Source organism: Hirundo rustica, chromosome 3, assembly GCF_015227805.2.
Source record: "Hirundo rustica isolate bHirRus1 chromosome 3, bHirRus1.pri.v3, whole genome shotgun sequence".
NCBI classification, from domain to species: Eukaryota; Metazoa; Chordata; class Aves; order Passeriformes; family Hirundinidae; genus Hirundo; species Hirundo rustica.
Window position 1 is genome coordinate 13,078,517 of NC_053452.1, and position 15,657 is coordinate 13,094,173.

At 43.6% G+C, this 15,657-nt stretch overlaps 1 protein-coding gene across 3 annotated transcripts; it reads left to right on the forward strand.

Moving 5' to 3' along the window:
• Window positions 1-414: 414 nt before the first annotated feature.
• On the forward strand, window positions 415-12,668 carry APMAP (adipocyte plasma membrane associated protein). 3 transcript variants are annotated; one of them, XR_005699795.2, is made up of 10 exons: window positions 420-584; window positions 3,627-3,743; window positions 4,221-4,336; window positions 4,975-5,067; window positions 8,295-8,411; window positions 8,915-9,089; window positions 10,041-10,175; window positions 10,540-10,732; window positions 11,007-11,184; window positions 11,731-11,860. XR_005699795.2 is itself a non-coding variant. In XM_040057692.2 (9 exons), exons 1-9 carry the CDS (start codon window positions 493-495, stop codon window positions 11,938-11,940), a joined length of 1,248 nt encoding a protein of 415 aa, XP_039913626.1. In that variant the 5' UTR covers window positions 415-492; the 3' UTR covers window positions 11,941-12,668. The 3 variants fall into 3 exon arrangements, 2 of the variants coding, with proteins under 2 accessions (XP_039913626.1, XP_058275612.1); XM_040057692.2 differs by lacking the exon at window positions 11,007-11,184 and having other exon boundaries at window positions 415-584; window positions 11,731-12,668; XM_058419629.1 differs by lacking the exon at window positions 11,731-11,860 and having other exon boundaries at window positions 11,007-11,373.
• Window positions 12,669-15,657: the final 2,989 nt, after the last annotated feature.

Here is a 15,657-nt window from a genome sequence, read left to right on the forward strand (position 1 = left end):
ATATTAGAGAGGAAAATTGGTCGTGCCTTTCTTGTAGTTACAAAGAAATGGTGACAGGAAACACTGTTCTGCCTAAGTCTTTCCTGCCAGTGGAATCTGTTTTAAAAGCTCACATATATGGCCAAAAAAAAAAAAAAAAAAGGTCTGTAATTGAGGTCGAGTGAATGACCGAGAGCAACACTGTGTATGGCAGTGTATCCAAATGACAAAAATCCCAAAACTTTCTTATGGAAGGAAATAATTTCTTGCACAAGCAGGGCACTTGTCACCGTCAAGGGGTTTCCGTAAAGGTTTCCTGCGATCCCAGCGGCTGCAGGCCGCCGCAGGAATGAGCGAGCGGGCATAAAAGGGGCGTGGCCTGGATAAAGAGCGTTGTCCGGGCATGATGGGCCTGGCCCGGCGGGGTGATGGGCGCGGCCTGGGGCTGGAGGGGCGGGGCTGCGAGTCCGGTGCGCGGCGGCCGCAGTGTCAGGAATCAGGATCGGGATCGGAATGAATGAGGCGGCGGGGCTGCGTCAGCGGCGGCCGCTCCGCCCGCAGGTCATCACCGAGGATAGCCTGGTGCAGGAGGCCAAGGAAGGCACGTGAGTGCCCGGGCGGGGTTGGCCGCGGTGACACTGCGGCTGCAGAGCCGAGCCTGGTCCCGGCCCCGGGGGCCGCTGCCCAGGAGGGCCCTGGGAGGGCACAAGCACCGTCCTCATGGTGCGGCCGGGCCGGAGGAGCGGTGGGTCGGGCTCGGAGTGCCCGAGGAGGGGCTGGACGGGCTGGGGGGCTGCCCCGGGGCTGAGCAGAGGCCGCTGCGGGCGTGCGGAGCGAGGCCGCGGTTTCCCGGCCTGGCTGGTGCTGGGCACCCGCGGGTGTCAGCCCAGGAGTGCCCCCAGTGCTCTTGCTCCTCCTGGAGGGGCCTGACGTTGGGGAGGAGTTGGGACAGCTCCTACTCACCTATTCTGCCGACCTGCAGGAACGGTTTATAACAGCAACAAAAAAATCGGTTTGATAAATTTCTCTCCGCTCCCTTCCCCTCCGCTCCCTTCCCCTCCGCTCCCTTCCCCTCCGCTCCCCTCCCCTCCGCTCCCCTCCCCTCCGCTCCCCTCCCCTCCGCTCCCCTCCCCTCCGCTCCCCTCCCCTCCGCTCCCCTCGTCCTGTTTATGTTTTGCCAGGCTAGAAATAAGTTACCCCGTTGTGGCTTGCACAGCTTTATTGTGGGCGTGATTAAGTTCTGTGTAATTGTGGATCGTCTGTTTATGTCTTGGTAATAGTTTAAAGAGTAATCTTCAGTTTTTCGACTCATCTACACGTCTTACGTTATAAGCAGTCAGTTTGTGGCTAAGTTAAAAAAAAAAATCTATTTACAATTTCCGGTTTGAGAATTTTATAAAAAAATCATTTCATGGTGATTAAAGGCAATAGCTGTAATAAGGAAGTGGTAGTGTTTGCTTAGCCTTTCATTGCATAAGGTTGCTGATGACTTGTAATCCTTTTGTTCACCATCTATTTTATCTGATTTGAGTGCTTTGCAGATTCTTATCTCTGCCCTTCGGGGTCATCAGAATGAAAGTCTGATGGCTTTCACTCAGTCCCTGTTTTTGGAGGAGAGCATCAGCATCTCTAAGCTTGAGAGATTACTCCTCCTGCCTTCAGCCTCTTTTGATGTTCAAATCAGTTGAATTTCTAGGTCTCAGTCACTGACCCAGAGTATTCACAGGGGCTGTTCTGTATGAAAATAGTGGAGGAAATTCCGGGGCGTGGCCTTTTCCTGGCTGGTAGCCATGGCAGAAACTCTTGAGGATAGATGCTTTTCTCTCACCCCCTTCTGCCGAGGGGATGACACAGCCTGGCCTCCTGGCTATGGTGACCCATAGTAGCATCTTGCCAGCCTACTGTTGTCTTCAAGAGATGGTTTAATGAGTTTGCTTTTTAGTTTAAATTGCTGTAATTATAGCTGGAGTCCTGGTAGGTTGCTTTACTGTGATTTGTGGCTGCAGGCCATGTAGGATTAGTTATCAGAGACACAGCTGACTAAGGTTTTCTGTTTCACTGTTGGCGAACCTTTACCTCAGTGATTTGCTCCAGTGACTGACAGTTGTCACTATTCAATATTGTGTAGTTTGAGAAGAACTCTGAGAAGATGACTTTTTAGTTTACTTTTTTGTAAAGCTTTTAGGTTTTATTTAATTTCTTGTGGTTTCAGCAGTGTCTGAACTAGGTCTTGCGATTTGAAGGCCTGAAGTGTGAGTTTGCTTGTCACTTTATTCTTCTTGCTTTTTTTCTTTATTATCAGTTCCTTGCACTGCTTGAGGATCAGAAATACGACCCTTACTTAATTCATGCTTTTAGGAGCTTTAATTAGGTTGGCTTTGGCAGACTGTGTTCCTGTTCATTCCCGGCTCCTTTTGTGTGAGCTGTTCTCAGCTGTCACAGAAGTGGTCAGGTGTCTGCTGACAGTTAATCTTATATTATTGAGCTTTCATCTCTTGAAGGACAGTGGACAAACCAGGCCAAAGGCTGAAGTCTTTTTGTACACTTGGGGATTGCCTTTTATCTTTACACCCTGCTCTCGATTCCAGATCCAAGAGGACAGACTGCAAGTTTTTTTTTTACTGTTAAAGCAGAAAGTGCTTAAATCCTGTGTAAATCCTAATTTCTAGTTCTGTCCTTGCTGTTCTCAGTAATAATCACAAACGTTACCTTGATGTTGATATCAGTACCACAAGTACATGTATTTACCTCCCCAGCTGGGATATTTGTGCTCTGGGCAGTGGTTCATATTTCCTAATGTCCGGATGATTGACCAATGAAGAATAAAACAGTGGAAGTGGTCCAAGGATTAGTGCAGAACCACCAGGCTCTATTTGTCTTTATGTAACTGATCCTGCAAGGAGCCTGTCTGGCTGGGCCAGTAGTGGTTCAGCACAGCTAAAATTATATGTTCTACTTTTCCAATTCAAGGCTATGATTTGTTGAACTTGGCTCTCTGCTTTTCTCTGTAAGTGCCTGATTGATTCCTTTCAAACTTGTAGAGAGCAAAATTAGGTTTTCTCCTATGGAAGAAATTTTTACTTATTTTATTGTGTTTTACTGGGTAAGCAAAATTGGGTTTTCTCCTATGGAAGAAATTTTTACTTATTTTATTGTGTTTTAATGGGTAAAGAGAAAATACTTAATTTCTTTTGTGTTCTGGGGCTTGAGTTTCAAACCAATGCTCACTAAGTTAAGCAGCCTTTCATTTAGCTTCCTCTGTGTTCATTGTTTTAGTGGAAATTTTTATTCAAAACTTGTGCTGTATAGAAACCATTTCCAAAACTAAAGATCAAGTTAAAAAAAACCCAGCCAAAACCCCCATATTTCTCAGGCGGCTTGTCTTGTTTTGGCTTTTTTCTTTTGTTTGTTTTTATTTTAGTCAGCTGTAATTTGTAGCGTGAATGAAACTTTAACATAAAAATGTTCAGCCTTTTATGCCAGTATCCTGAAACCGTTCTCTTATCCTAATGTGTGCAAAATGGACCTTGAAGGTGAGCATGGTGGTTATTGTTTCATTTTCTGAAGGAAAGAGGCTGCTACAGATTTTTAAAGGACAATTATATCCGAAAACAATGTTAATCCTATTTCTTGTTTGGTTTTGGCAGTACTTACAGCAGCAAGGTGTTCCGTGTTACCTTCCTGACTTTGGCTGTGGCTGTGGCTGTGCCACTGCTTGGAGTGACTGTTCTCCTGGATTGTCCTTTAGACCCTCAGCCCATAAGGTAAATGGTTGTTTTGTTTTAAAGCAGATGTTCTGGAAGCATAACTTCTCCTGTGCGCTCTGTTTTGTTTCAGCAAACAAGAGTTAGCGGCACAAAGTGGTTCTATCTGAATTGAGAAATTGGGGAGTGATTGCAATATTACCCACACCCAGTGAGTTTCTGAGCCATCTTGTGCTGATCATTGAAGGAGCTGAATTACTTTCTTTAGTCATTGATCTGGAAAATTATTTTCTGCTACCCAAGCTGTCAGTGCAGCTTGTAATTATAACATGCACTCTTGCGTTCTGTGAGACAAGAACTGCAGTTTCATTAAAGGCCAAGTGCTCAAGCTACTGCAACACTTTTTGAAACATGCTTTATGTAAAGCATAAGTCAGGTGTGCGAGAGTTGGCAAACTAGGGGAAAAAATTATCAAATGTGTTGCTCAAGAATGTTGGCATTTTGTGCAAAGGATCACATGGTCCTTCTGTTTTGTAGTTTGAAGGAACCTCCCCTCCTGATGGGTGTTTTAGAGTCCAACACCAAGTTACGAAAAGCTGAACGGCTGTGGGAAAACCAGCTGGTTGGACCAGAGTCCATTGTCAATATTGGGGGTAAGCAGTGCCAAAACTAGCTTTTAAAGAATGCTCTATAAAAGTTGTTCCATGGGTAAGAATTTGTTCAGCAGTAGACCTCCTCGATAACAAACTCAGGTAGTTATTTTCTGTGTGCAGGTTTTCTAAAAGTAATTGTGTTATGCAGAAAAACCTAGGTTCTCTATACTGTTTTTCTCCTCTTTCATGAATTCAAAATAAATCTTGTCTTAAAAATCCCTGTCTTCCTGGACTGAGAATATCAGCAATGTAGTCAGGGGCTACTTAAGTTTGGAGGAAGTGGTCCCATTTTTCATTTGGCTAGGTCTTAACTGGGAATTAATATTTAGAAGCTACTACCTCTTCTTTTAAAGTTCATTGCTGCTGAGGGAGCTGAATTTTGTGGTGTTCAGAAACCAAATCTCAATTTGATAAATAAATTGATTTTTTTTATGTTGCCTGGTTTCATCAATCTCGTTGGAAACTTTATGGAAACCTTCCTGTAAGGGACAGCTGACCTGTGAGTGAAATAATCAACCTGGGAATAAGTTTTCTATGGATAAGTGTTGAAGTCTCCTTATTCCCTACTTCATGCTAGTAGAAGGACGTTTACCAGTCTTGTTTTGTGATCAACCTAATCACACAAGTTGTTTTTGCAGATGTTCTGTTTACTGGGACAGCTGATGGGAAGATTATCAGAATTGAAGATGGGGAAATACAAACAATAGCCAGAATTGGCCATGGTCCTTGTGGTGAGTGGCAGCTCCTGAGCACAGTGTACCTGAAAATGTCTGGGTTAAGGGCATGTGTGGTTAAACTGTTCAGTCTGGATTGCAGGTGCATATCTTATTCTGCAGAAATTTGTAGCAGAAATATGAATGTATCAGTGAAGTATGAGTGAAAATATGTGCACTGAAAGGAAGTGTAGAGCAGAGGGCCAAAAGAATGGAAATGAGTGGTCTTGATCGCAAAGCCCACAGTTTCCAGCGGTAAAATTTAAGAATGCAAGGGAGTTTTGTGCCATGACTACCAGACCTTCACCATGGATGATATGCTGGTGGAAAGTCCTGCCTCTTAACATCAGGAGGAAGACAAGAGTGAAGTGCATCACAAGTAGCATTCTTTTTCCTGTTAGTCCGTCCAGAAGCATATGTCTTAAGAAAAAAATGGGCAGCAACCTGTTCTAATATTTGTGGAAGTTGAAGTCACCAAGATTATGAGCTGAAGAATCACCTCATAAAAACTGAGGACTTCTAAACAAATGTGAGTGAATGAACTCAAGCTAATCTGTGAGTGGGAATGTCTTGGTTTAAAACAATTATATGGACAGGACACATCAAAATGAGTTATCTCTCCTTGTATTTTTAACCCTTCCTTTTCCACCAATAAGGAGAGATGAATGTGAGAAGATATAAGTGAAAAAATAGCAGTTTACTAAAAAATAAAACAGCAACAACCAAGATAACAGTAATAACCACTAGATACAAAGGTGCTGAATCCTGTTGACTAAGAAAAATCAACACAGCAACCAAGCCTCCATGTTCACAGATCGCCCTCACCCCCCAAACAACAGCCACCAGGGAAAAAGGACAAAAGAGAAGAATCCTGGAGAACTGTTCCTGTCCAAAATTAGTCAAATGTTGCCGATCCGTCTGCTCCACACCACCTGACAGGAGCTCTCTTGATGGCAGCAGCTGGGACTGGGGCAGTGTCTGGGACTCCTGAAGAGAGGGGATGGTGCTGGTAGAACTGTCCTGGGTGGCAGCAGCAAAAAAAGGTCTGAAGGAAACGTCTTCCCTGGCCCAGAAATGGTGCTGGTCCTGGCAACAGCCGTCAAAAAGATGTTACAGAATTCTGCAAAGCCTGGAGATAAACAAACCTTCCAGGCTGCCTTGCGCTACCTTGACTCAGAGAACCTGCCCCAGGCAACTTTCTTGGCAGCCTGGCCGAAGAAAGCTGCAGCCTCTGCTCCAAAGCCCTAGGGAGAACAGAGGAGCTCTGTGTGCCTGTTCCCTCTCTTTTAAAGGGACACCAGGTCACCTCCATGAGCCTGGGGTAGAACACCCCAGTTCTTCTTCCAGCTTCTGGGTTCTAAAGGGGCAGTGGTCATCTTGGGCAGGTTGGTGTAGGGAAGATATGGAATACAATACACATTTTTGGGATTACCCAGGACAGAAGGATAGTACCTTACTTTTTGAAAATAAATAACACCTCCCTCATCTACAGAAATCTTGCTTGCATTTTGTTGTACCTATTTCCCTTACTCTGTTGGTAAGCATAGTGAGAGTTGTGGCTGCACTTGCTTTGGCAGAGATTCTGCATTGGTCATGGTATTTTTGTTTTCTCACTGGTAAATTGCAGTTATTTCTTGTGGAATTCTGCACCTCTTTCTGAATGAGTAATTTGCTTTATTTAATGGGGTTTCTGGAAATGAGGGAGGAAAACTGGTGGACTGGAAGCTCATCTATTACAGAACCATCTCTATGGGGAGCTTAATGTTCATCTCAGCAGTGCCTGGGCAGCCTGAGAAGTCTGTCTGGTGTTTGTTGGGACTGATGAGAGTTTTGTTTGTGATAATGATATAGAAGCTCACCTGAGGTTCTGCAGCACTGTGCTGATTGCCAGTTAGAAATTAAGGTCAGGAACTATTGCTATCTTAGTAGCTCTCATTGACATGTTCAGCATTTATTCTATGTAATTTTATGTGGATGCTTACCTGATTAGACTCTGGGGTGGTTTGGCAGCACTCTCTTGGCTGCCTCATAGGTAGAACAGCGTTGGTAGGGCAGCTGATGGAAAGCTGGATTTAGGCATGAATGTGGGTGGGGGCAGGTGTGAAGAATCCTCTTTCTGCGTATTTCCACTGGACTTAGAACAGCTTGGGAGAGGTGGAAAGGTTGTGCTGCCCTGTTTGTTTGGGGCCAAAGTGGTAATAGGAAGCTAGGATTTAGTGCTCCTGGAATTGGGAAGTGAAAAGACTTCAGCCATCTGCCTTCTCCAAAAATTTCTCTTCCTAATTTTTCAGAGTGCTGGTGTTCTGAAGTTCTTAGCTCTTCAGGACTCAGATATCTCCTTGAATTTATCTAAAATCTTCAGGTTTGCAGAATTCCCCTTCCTCCTAATATAGAAGTCTTCAGTGTCTTTGTCTTGAGAAACTAGCTGTTTCATGACAATATTGGACCTTTCCAGAAAAAGAAAGGATTTTCTTAATTAAAAAACCAAAACACCCTCCCCCCTCCCCAAACCTGCAATAAAACTGATTCTTTCTGAGAAGAAGCATTTTGTTAATTCCAGTTTTCTGATTTTACCCTAACTTGGGCAGCTGTTAGTTACTAACCGGACAGATTGTATGATTATCTCTAGACTGATGAAAACACGTCATGGGGATATCTACTTCACTCCCACCTGGTAACGTAGGAATCATTGTAGGAATCATTTCTTTAATGAATGTATATGTCATATGTATGCCATAGCATTTTTATAAGCCACAGTTTGAAGCAAAGGTCACATGAGCAAGCAAAGGAAGAAAGAAAACCTCAAATATTTTATTCTCTATTTTCCATCAGCCAGTGAAGTCTGACTACTCAAGAAGCAGGGCTGCAGCATGTATAGAGTTTGTTTTGGAGGGCAAATGTAAATAATAATTGTTTCCCCTTCCTCCTCCTTTTTCTTAGCTTTCATATCTCAGCTGGCACCATGTGCATTGAATATCCCTTTGGTCAGTTTGGGCCAGCTATCCTGGCTGTGTTCCTCCCAGGATCTTGCCCACCCCCAGCCTGCTGGAGGAAGGAATGTTGGAGAGAGCATTGATGCTGTGCCAGCCCTGCTCAGCAGTAGCCAAAACACCTTTTTAGCTGCCTGTGCAAAGCACAGCACTGGGAGGGCTCTTCATCTCAGCCAGACCTCACACACCTGTATATGACCTGAATGCCTTGTATTTATTTCTGTTTGGAAAAACATTTTAAAATTGTTTCCTAAGGAGGCCGTGAAGATGAGCCAACGTGTGGAAGACCACTTGGCATGCGAGTGGGGCCAAATAACACCCTGTTTGTAGCAGATGCCTATTATGGACTCTATGAAGTTGATCCTGATACAGGTATGACTTTTCTACTCCAAAGTTTTCTTCCACTGACAAATCTGGGCTTCATTTGCAGTTTTGCCAGATGCTGCAAGCAAAACAATGCCTTTCTCTTTTGTAAAGTGATTTGAAGCTGTCTGGATGAAATAAGTCATGCAAGAACTTGAGATTTATTTTACTGTAGCAATCACTTCCTCTCTGTGTCAGAGCTACCAGTGACTTATCTTCTGGTATTACATGTTTTTTGTTAAAATTGGTAAATTTTGTTAAAATTGTTTTCCCAGGATCCATGAATAGAGCTCTGTTGTAGCTGTTTTGGTTTTCATAAAAGAATAGGAAAAAGATTGATACATAAAACCTTTTGTCATGTTTGCTGTACTTTTGTTTCTACCTTGATCTCACTATGGTACTGAAAAGCTCTTCACTTCCCCATAACCCAAATCTACACAAAGTGAAGAGAGATGCATTTTGGTGTTGCTATATTGTGTGTCTTCTTTTTCTTTTCTTCTTTTTGTACCCAGGTGAAACAAAGCCACTTGTGTCAACCAAAATACTGATAGAAGGCCAGAAGTTGTCATTTGTAAATGATCTTACAGTGACCAGGGATGGGAGGAAGATCTACTTCACTGACTCTAGCAGTAAATGGCAAAGACAAGACTACTTGTACCTGGTTATGGAAGGCACAGATGATGGGCGGCAAGTATCTCCTTCCCAAGGCACTTAACTTGCTGTAAGCTCAGTTGTAAGAGTGGACTTCACCGCTTCCTTGATCTTCGCATTTTTTGTCTTTATAAACCCACCTTTGCAAGCACTGCACTGTGCAGGGGAGGGTGAGGGAATTGTGTGGGTGTTGCTAATGAGACCTGCAGCAAATTAAATGAGATTCCCCTTTTTCCTTCAAGAGGACTGGCATGCAACATTTGTTTTAAAAGTGAAGGTGTTAGAATTGCATTCAGCCCAAATCCTTTGTGAATGCTGCCACTCTCAAGTGCCTTGTTATTTCTCTTGTGTTCATAAACAAATGCTTCCTGGCTATTTTGCCTTCTTAACTTGCATGTGGTACATGTGAGAAAAGATGGAATGCCTGAAAAGAATGAAAACACAAATGCATAAATATTCATCTTCACTGACTCTAGCAGTAAATGGCAAAGACAAGACTACTTGTACCTGGTTATGGAAGGCACAGATGATGGGCGGCAAGTATCTCCTTCCCAAGGCACTTAACTTGCTGTAAGCTCAGTTGTAAGAGTGGACTTCACCGCTTCCTTGATCTTCGCATTTTTTGTCTTTATAAACCCACCTTTGCAAGCACTGCACTGTGCAGGGGAGGGTGAGGGAATTGTGTGGGTGTTGCTAATGAGACCTGCAGCAAATTAAATGAGATTCCCCTTTTTCCTTCAAGAGGACTGGCATGCAACATTTGTTTTAAAAGTGAAGGTGTTAGAATTGCATTCAGCCCAAATCCTTTGTGAATGCTGCCACTCTCAAGTGCCTTGTTATTTCTCTTGTGTTCATAAACAAATGCTTCCTGGCTATTTTGCCTTCTTAACTTGCATGTGGTACATGTGAGAAAAGATGGAATGCCTGAAAAGAATGAAAACACAAATGCATAAATATTCATCTTCACGCAAAAATCGTTCTTTTTAGCCTCCTTGAATATGACACAGTGACAAAAGAAGTTAGAGTCTTAATGGTGGGGTTGCGGTTTCCCAATGGTGTGCAGCTCTCTCCTGCAGAAGACTTTGTCCTGGTGCAGGAGACAACCATGGCTAGAATCAGAAGGCGAGTATGACTTTGGAATTATTACCTATCTGTGTGGGGATTGTTTAAATAAACAAATGGAATGACAAAAGAAACCCTACACTTCAGTTGTGCCTAGCTAAAAATGATAAAGAAGCTGTCCATCCTCAATACTTATTTTTTTTATTTCACTGTAAACATCTGGGTTGCATAATCTTTCCATCATGGGCTCCTTAAGCACGGTGGAGTAAACTGACTTTTTTTCCGGGGGAGAAGTGTGTGACAGTGCTGTATTTCCCAGTACCAAAATAATGAGAAAAAATTATTTTTTTAAATCTTGGGACTCTCATTTATTATTTAAACTGATGGAGTTAACGTGTTCTAATCTATTGTGTATAACTTTCAGGTATTATGTGTCTGGGCTGATGAAAGGTGGAGCAGATATGTTTGTTGAGAATATGCCTGGTCTTCCAGACAATATCAGGTTAAGCAGCTCTGGAGGATATTGGGTAGCTATGGCAGCTGTGCGACCCAGTCCTGGATTTTCTGTGTTGGACTTTTTATCTGAAAAAACATGGATTAAAAGGATGATATTTAAGGTAAAAAAAAAAAAAAAAACAAAAAAAAACCCCAAAAAACCACTTTTTCTTGAAAAAATCACCTTTAGTAGAGGAATGCAAGTGATAAATATTTGTTTGTCCTGTTTCTTCCTCCTCACAGGAGGATTTTAAAAAACATTGGGTGCTGTGGTTAAAACTTGTTGCTTTCCCCGGGTAGAACAGCCATTGTATATTAATAGGTAGTAAAATTTAACTTTTGCTTCTTTGAGTAGCAGATACACATTTCTTAAATTGCCTTCCATCTTGATCTTAGGAAAGAAAAGGAGACTATCTCTAACCATGCAGCAAGACAGGATCTACATTTGGATATGTGAAGACTTCACCTGAAGTGCCTAAACTGCTTATTGCCAGAGCATCTGGGAACTGGGAGCTGTTCCCATGACTGCCCTAGGCACCCTAGGAGACAGTGTGCATGTTGTGGATGGTGTTAGGTGACATTTTGTTCTGGTTCACTATGCCTGTTGTTGTGTCACCCCGCTTTAGGATGAGCAAGGATGTGTTTTTTTAAGGGCTAAAGAAACAGCATGGTGCTTTTTAATCAATGCAAATACTTGAAAATACTTCTGTCACTGAAAAAATAAAAATCAGCAAGCAGTGCTTAGGCTTCCATTCCAGCTGAACAAGCTCTGTGCTGTCCCTGTCTCTCCTGGTGCAGTGCAGGAGCTCTGAGTGATGCTGTGGGGAGCTTGGCATCTGATGCTGCACCAGAGCAAGCTGCTGTCCCTTGTGTGGGCAGCCTTTCAGCCTGCCTCTGGCGTAGAGTGAGTTTCTGCTGATCCTTTTGTTTCCTCTCAAGTTGGCTTTTCAGATATTATTGTGTTAACCCTGTGTAAGAGTGTTTCCTCAAAATGTGTCCTTGTGTTCTTAGCTGCTGCTTCTGAGGAGCGTGGAGTCGTTTTGCCCGTATAAATGTTTGAGATCAGATTGTGGAGAACAAAACCTTTTGTTAATTTTCTTTTTTTTTTCTTCTCTTTCAGTTGCTGAGTCAGGAAACCGTGATGAAGTTTGTACCCAAATATAGCCTTGTTGTTGAACTCAGTGAGACAGGATCCTACAAAAGAAGCTTCCATGATCCCAATGGAGTGAAAGTAGCTTACATCAGCGAGGCACACGAACACAATGGACACCTTTACCTGGGATCCTTCCGCTCTCCCTTTATTGGCAGACTTGATCTTCAGCATGTTTAACTGCCTGCCCATGATGAAGTCCCACTGTCCTGTACTACTCCAGAGGTGCAAAGGAAGCATGTGCTTGAGGCAGTGTGTGACCAAGGACAAAAAGTGACAGGCAGTCTGTTAAGGTGCAGGAGCACTGTGACCATAGGAAGAGATACATCTTGCTGTACCTGTCCTCTGTGTTGGCTGACTGCTCATGCTCTGGAGTCGGCCTGTATTATTGTTCATATCTGAGGACTATGGTGGGACATCTTCATTCAGTTCTTTGTTCCTCCAAGGAAATCCATTGATATTCCTGTGCCCAGCCTTGTTTGGAATCATCTTGAACAGACACCATCATGTCACCTTTAATGCAGTTGTTACACTGGAAGGATTTGTGATGGATGGAATTTAATTGTGTGTGATTTGGGTGGAAGAGGGTGGCTTGCATGTGTTTATTTCTGTTTAGTGCCTCCTGTCCAGGAGTGATTACAGTGTATGTTCTAATGTTAGGCCATGGTGCTGTGGTAGAAGCAGCAACATCCAGGACATGCCTAAAAATTTAGTTGTGCCATTGGGTTTCTTCAGTCCCAACATGTGTAAGTAACATCAGACATTGCAATTAACTGTTAATCAACATGCAGAATCAAATTGGATCGTTACTTGTGGACTCTTATGTTTCTTTATAGCATAGAGGTCAGATGATGACTGAAAGTTGCATTTTCTCTGTTATTAAGGACTAGTTCCAGTGGGTCTGAAAAGGTTTGTTTGTAGTATTTCCTCCATGTTTTACCAGGTCCTGAAAGTCTCCTGTTCATTATCTATGTGACCATTCCAGGGAGAAGAGGGCTAGCTATGGGAATCCTCTTCAACATGCCTTTATGAAGAACTCATAAAGATTTTGGGGAAGATTGTTGTCTGACGAGGGATGTGGACTCAAATGGCCCTTGTAAACATCCTGTTGGTGGATGAAGAAGGCTTTGTTGGAAGCTTTTGGAATGCAATAGTAGCTCATAGATGCATCTCCAGGGACTTCCTCTGTTAGCAGATACTCCTCTTGGTAAATCTGGAGAATGCTTTGTTACCAGCTATTGCAAAGGATAGCCTGTGCTGTTACGTTTTGTGGCTGGAATGGCTGGCGGCACAAAGGAATTCCAGACAGTAACTCAGTTTTGTAGAGGAGCTGGAGGAGGGGGGCTATGCTGGACATTGTGCTCACCAACAAGGAGGGGGAATGTGCAGCTCAAGGGCGGCCTTGGCTGCAGGGATCATGAGGTGGTGGAGTTCAAGTTCCTTAGGGCAGGGAAGAGGGTGTAGAGCAAACTTGCTGTCCTGGACTTCAGGGGGGCAGACTTTGGCACCTTCAGGAGTCTGCTTGATAGAATACCATGGGATAAAGCCCTGGAGGAAAGAAGGGCCCCGGAAAGCTTGTTGATATTCAAGGATCGCCTCTACCAGGCTCAGGAGTGTTGTATCCCAATAGAGACGAGGTTGGGCAAAAATGCCAGGAGGCCTTGTGTAGATGATCAAGGAGCTCCTGGACAAGCTCAGGCACTAATAAGAGGCCTATGGAGGGTGGAAGCAGGGGCTGTAGCCTGGTAGGAATACAGAGAGGTTGTCCGAGCAGCCAGGGATCAGTTTAGAGGAGATAAAGCTCTGAGACAATTAAACGTGGCCGGGGACATCAAGGACAACAAGAAAAGCTTCTGCAGGTATGTGGGTGATAAATGGAACACTAGGAAAAATGAAGACCCTCTGTGGAAGGAAAGGGGAGACCTGATTACCCGACACGTGGCAAAGGCTGAGGTGCTCAGTGTCTGTTTTGCCTCTGTCTCCACCAGGAAGTGTTCCAGCCACACTGCCCAAGTTTCAGGAGGGACAGGCAGTGCCTGGGAGACTGAAGAATCACCCACTGTAGATGATCATGTTTTAGATCATCTGAGGAGCATGAAGGTTCACAGGACCTGTTAAAATGCATCTACAGGTCCTGAGGGAGCTGATTGAGCTAACTCACTATCCATTGTATTTGAGGAGCTGTGATAGTCCAGGTAATCTCCCACCAACCAAAAAGGGGAAAATAACCTTATTTTGGGGAAAAAAAAAAAAAAAAAAAAAAAAAAAAAAAAAGACCGGGGGAATTACAGCCTGTCAGTCTCACCTCTGTGCCTGGCAGAATCGCAGAGCAGAGACACTGGAACATTTTACTCAGAGCAGTTGTGGATACCGCACCCTTGGAAGTGCTCAAGGCCAGGCTGGATGGGGCTTTGAGCAAGCCAGTCTCATGGGAAGTGTCCCTGATGATCTTTGAGGTCCCTTCCAACCCAAAGCCTACTATGATTTTAAATAAGAGGTTTTGCATCTTAAAGAACTAAAGAAGTTGCTTCAGCAGCTGTGTGATTTAATGCATTAATACTTTGGAGTCAAGGTTTTTGCTGGACTCTCCTTTTCTACCACTGGGTGACAATCCAACCTAAATTTGACCCCATTGCTGCATTTCTTCTCCTTTGGAAAGGAAAGAGATTTGCTATAAATATATAAAATGAAAAGCACCAGGAAAGAAGAAGGTGATGCTAAAAATGTCACCTGATTTCACTGGCCTATTAATGGAGTTCTGTGCAAATGAAAATGACTCTTCCCTGTCAGTGCCTCTGTCACGTTGTTCTGTGTTACTGCCAGGCTGCAGCAGGCCTGTGACAAGTAGCTGATGGCTGCTGGATCAGGCTGATCGAGACTTGTTCCTGTACAGGCCAGGGGCTGCTCTTTTTGAGAAAACCCAGTCCAGGGCAGGCTGCTTCAGCAGCAGCTGGTTAATATTGCTCTGCCAGCCCTTGCAACTATTTGTCCTCTTCTGGTGGGATATGAAAGTTAAACTTGATGGCATCTCAGGTTGGGGTTGAAAAAGCAAATCTGCAGTCGTGATTCTATTATGCTGATGCTTTTGCACCCTTGAGACAAGCACAGCTTTGCTTCTTGGTACATAGTTACCACTAGTGATTTATTTGCAAAAGTATTTCACCAAGTAACCTTCGAACAGAGTGTAGTTCTCAGTTAATTTTTTTTCAGGGTACTGCAGACTGACTGGACTTGTACCCCATAAGCTCCCTCTATTTGTACAAGCTGGACAGACAGGCTTTATTCAGTCTGAGAGATTAAATATCTCTGAAGTCTCTAAAGTCCCAACTGTGGTGGGTGGCACAATGCTAAGCAACAAAGCTTGCTCAGTGACAGGCTGCTTAACCACGCCATTCGTGTTCTGTTTCTCATAGGAATCTTACCACTTCATTTTAGCTGGCTCCCATTCCTGGTGTTATGCTGGATCCTGATAATCCATCCATGGTATGCAGAAATGGGGGGCTCTGTAGTAAAACCCAGGTGAAACAGGTTGACTGACACACAGGTCTCATTTTTCAGCATAAGGGGTTGTTTTGGTTTAGGGATAAATTTGGGAGAAAACCCTTGAATGGGATTCTTCTGGGAAGTAAACTCAAATGATCTCTCTTTCTAACTGTTATGGTAAAAAACTTTTTTGGAGGAAAGTGGAAAAAACTATTTTACTTAGCAAACAAAGTGCATATAAGTATAAAGAGTGAATAATATGAAACAATAAAACTTCTTGTTCTGGAGTGAGATGGTAAATTGAGAAAGTTCTTGCTGTGGATGTAGTTCGGCTCTCTCTCAGTTTTTTATCAGTCTTAGTTCTTCTGGTGATGCTGGAAAATGCTGAGGTCCAGCCCCCGGTGGGCTGCAGGT